The sequence below is a fragment of the Lasiosphaeria miniovina genome, assembly GCF_030549165.1.
Source record: "Lasiosphaeria miniovina strain SMH2392-1A chromosome Unknown B0T26scaffold_1, whole genome shotgun sequence".
NCBI classification, from domain to species: Eukaryota; Fungi; Ascomycota; class Sordariomycetes; order Sordariales; family Lasiosphaeriaceae; genus Lasiosphaeria; species Lasiosphaeria miniovina.
Window position 1 is genome coordinate 3,110,634 of NW_026848220.1, and position 3,843 is coordinate 3,114,476.

A 3,843-nucleotide genomic window follows, 5' to 3' on the forward strand; every position below is an offset into this window, starting at 1 on the left:
CGACTCACACTTCACTTTCTCTCTCAGCCAGCCAGACGAGAACACATGTGAATGCAGAGAGTTTGTTGGTTATCCCGACCCGCCCAAAGTTTCTGTCCTGCGTGTCGAGAGAGTTGTTACTGTTGAGTGAGACGGCAGGGAGCGCCCTGTGCGCCCGGGGTATGTAGGTAGATAAAAAAAAAAAAAACTGCAGAATTGAGCCGCACGGAGACATGTGATTCGAGACTCACGCAGGTCATCAAGCCAGTCAAAGCAGCTGGGATCACTCGTTGGGCAAAGATAGCCAAATGATTGGGGACGACCAAAGTGGCCGATTCGTGGGTACAGGGATGTTACGTGCTTGAGGGGCTCGAGGGGCCGAGGGGCTTGTGGCCGTCGATAACGTGCTTGGAATCCGACCGCCTCTCGGGGCCTCTCGGGGGCCAGATGGCGGGATTAGCAGAAGCTTGTCGTGCTGGCCTAGCGGATTCGACCTGCCTGTCGGGCTGCGTTTAGCATGGAGCAAGCCAGTGCAGTCGAGGAATTGAGCGGGCCCCAAACGAATGAATCCCCGCCTCCCTTGCCCATCAGACAGGGATCTTCTGTGAGCGGGGTCTGGCGTCCGGCTCCAACATCGTGGGCTTTTCTTCTGTTTCTTGTCAACAGTCCGTGTCGAGTCTTGAAGGAAGATGTACCCGGCAAGTCACTTCTGAACTCGAAGTCTGAGGGAGATCTTGCGATCTTCCACAATTCCTTTGATGTCTTTGAAGAAAGAAGAATCGAAAAGGGCGAATTCTTCAGGGCAAAAGAAAATCCGGGGCACTTCAATCGGACGAAAACAACGTGCGGCCAGAAAACCCGCCATAATTATCTGGCGCTTTGGATCCCGCCCTTACCGTTTAGCGCTTGGCGCATTACGGATCACTTGTTGGGTTGCTCCAGCCTTCCGGTAGGGCTGCCGGAACCCAAAGAGGAAACAGGACGACCACCCCTTTGGACGCACACTCTTCGCAACTGCGGTGCTGCCACTGGAGCCGGTTTGGCCATGCCTATTCGTGGGTGTGGCATTGCTCCCTCTTTTCATCCGGGGTGTCGAGTCAAACGGCTATGCAGGCTGGGAACAGCCGGAGACCACCAGAGGAAAAAATAACGCGCCTGTCACAAAATGGTTGTGACTGCTGTCGCCTGCGATAAGTGGGGAGAGTACGGACCTAGCTGCGCTCGGGGGTCGACGACAGGCCAGGTGGGCAAGTCCTCGGCCATGCGTGTTAAGAGGTTTCCCGTACGAGAGTTTCGTACTCCATGAATCATTGCGCTGTTGTCTTCAAAAAGGCCGTTCTCGTCTCGCAGGCTGAGATATGCGACGGAACTCACGGCAGCCCGGCTTAGACCAAGACAACTAGATGGAGTCTTGTGCAGTACTGTCACAGATTATTAGCTGTTGCCGGGCATGCATATCCACAGAGTATCGACATGCGAGCCTCAGTCAGCCACCTCAAATGCGTCGTTTGTATGTCGGAAGATAATAAATGCAGGGAGCACAAAGCTCAACCCCGCCATTGTAATAGGAAAGTGCGAGGCGGACAGGGAGGCAACGGCGCAGCTTGTCGAGATCTAGATTTGACGAGATCTGGGATCATGTAAGTGGCGCTTCTGGTTAGAAACGGCTGGGATTCTTGCTGCCAGCCCCGAAGTGTATTGAAATTCTCGGTACACAAGGTACCAACCTAGTATCCGGAATGATTACTGTTTTCTGCAGCTTGGCTCCTCGTTCGCTCTTCCTGGGCCTGCCCGTGTTGTTTCGCGTGGATATGCTGATCAGATGCACGGAAGCATCGTGCTATCGGATAATATTGGTGCTTCTCTTCTGACTTTGGCTCACACTCGTGGAAAAGCTCATGTTTGGCCGGCAGACATAGAGTAAGTGACATACCTAGAGTGAGCGCACTATGGAGTGCTGCGCCTGGAGGGTGACAAGACGTGGAGGCGTCCCCGTCGGACACGGTACATTCCTATTTGCAGTGTCTCCCTGCAAGCGTAGCATAGGAAAGGTGGTAGATGTATAACTGCTCGAAGCTGCAGCTGGGCTCCCTCAACCAACGGGCTTCTGTGCCGGGGAGGAGAGGGTGACAAGCGGCGGTTGGCGGCGAAGCGCCCCCCCCCCCACATACAACACGGAAGATCACTGGGGATGCAGGCCGAAACGGTAACTTTGGTTCTAGTGTAGTGTGATAGACTGATCGTTGTGTAGTAGTGTTTCGTACGGAATAATCCACCACCCCCAGCTCCGTCTCCCCAGTCACGTCAGCGAAGGAGATTTCATTCGTAAAGTGGGTTTGGGCGAGCAAAGATCGGGCAATGAAGGGAGTGATGTAGTGCCGTACCTACATGATGTACTGACGGTGGCCGGCAAGGGCCTTGCGAGTCCGATTCTCGAAGTTTGACATTGATTGGTTGGGCTCGCCAGGTGATTTTCAAGAGCCGATCGCCTTTTGAGGAACGTGTGTTTGGTCTTTCCAGGACTATTATCCATACAGACCACATCTGCACTTTCACACCCCCCTGAACCTCAACTGGGCCAATCAGAGCTTGCCGTCAAGCCCAAGAAGCCTTCTCCGGCTTGGTTTCAGGGCACTGCATCCGGAAAGTTAACGACCCCTCACAAAAGGTGTGAGTCTCAAACGCTTGTCATGCAGCTGAAGAGCACCTCGACGGATCCAAAAGGTACCCACACCTCATCCGGTGGCCCAATCAAGCAGTGCTCTTTCAGAAGTGTTCCATACCTTGTTGATCGTTAGATGCGACCCTCCATTCGACTCACTTTGGACAGAGGGTGGTGACGCGACGGAGCAAAAACGTGAGCTCAAGCTCAGGTTCGGAGCTCATTAGTGGAGTATCCAATTCTTGAATGAACCGAGTGCCAGCCAGCACGCGAGGGCCATTGGGGATGACAGGCAGGCAGACTTCGCTGATTGACGCGTCATATCAATATACCCGATCAGATCGGCTTGCAATTCCTGCCTCAAAATCTGGCAGCCGTGTCCGTAGCATGAGACGCTTTACGGCAGTCATGTCCATCAAACCCTCAAATGAGGGCGGTCTGGCAATCCAAAGCCGAGCGATATGCCCCGCAGAAACAACAGGCACATAGCTACGTGTAGGCACTTGTTGTCCGGAAGGCGTGATGCTCGAATTGCTTGCTTGATTCCGAAGCGAAGGGCGGTAAATGAGAGCGGAATCCATCCGGCCCGCTGCTCGACGTTGCGAATTGCATCATCGTTGATCCAAGTTAGCAAAGCGCTGCTGCAACCCCGGCCAATCCACGCATCTGTGGGAATGCCACGGACCATGGATGTCAGCGCCATACAGTAACTAACGTGCGGCACTGTCCTAGCTCCGGGCTGGAGAGCCTGGAATATTTCCACAGCTTCGAAAGCGTTAATAGTTAGAGACAGTTAGGCTCAAATGGAAATCCTTCGCCCCTCAGCACGTTACGTCGAGAAGCCCCTGAGGCCAAAGGGCATGGATACCTAAGGGAGCCCGCCGTTGCTATTGATAGTGGGCTCGACTTGATTGGGGCACCTGGGAAGCCGGGCAGCAGTCACCTGGACAGAGAAGCCTGTAGTTGCAGCTGCGCACCAAGAGGACATCTGGATTCTGGAGTGGTCGAGGACGACGCCCATTCGACATACATTCGACACGACGGCGGATGGTTGCTGGTGATTGGAGAAGCCAGCGCAGATAGATCGGTAGGCGCTCCCCGAGGTACTACGTAAAATGCAGATAGGAATTGATGGCTCGACTTCTCGGCCCACTTCGGAATACAATAGGAAGAATGCTTTGCGCTTGTGCCATCGGAGGAAA

The 3,843-nt window shown here is 54.1% G+C and overlaps 1 protein-coding gene across 1 annotated transcript; it reads left to right on the plus strand.

Annotated features, from left to right (window-relative positions):
* Positions 1–1,026: 1,026 nt before the first annotated feature.
* B0T26DRAFT_797793 (uncharacterized protein) lies at positions 1,027–2,868 on the plus strand (the record flags this gene model as incomplete). The annotated part of the gene is made up of 7 exons (XM_060446932.1): positions 1,027–1,261; positions 1,418–1,489; positions 1,548–1,619; positions 1,739–1,899; positions 2,265–2,309; positions 2,566–2,649; positions 2,778–2,868. The coding sequence occupies exons 1-7, from the start codon at positions 1,145–1,147 to the stop codon at positions 2,866–2,868; spliced, it is 642 nt and encodes a 213-aa protein (XP_060302705.1). The 5' UTR covers positions 1,027–1,144.
* Between the last annotated feature and the right edge of the window lie 975 nt (positions 2,869–3,843).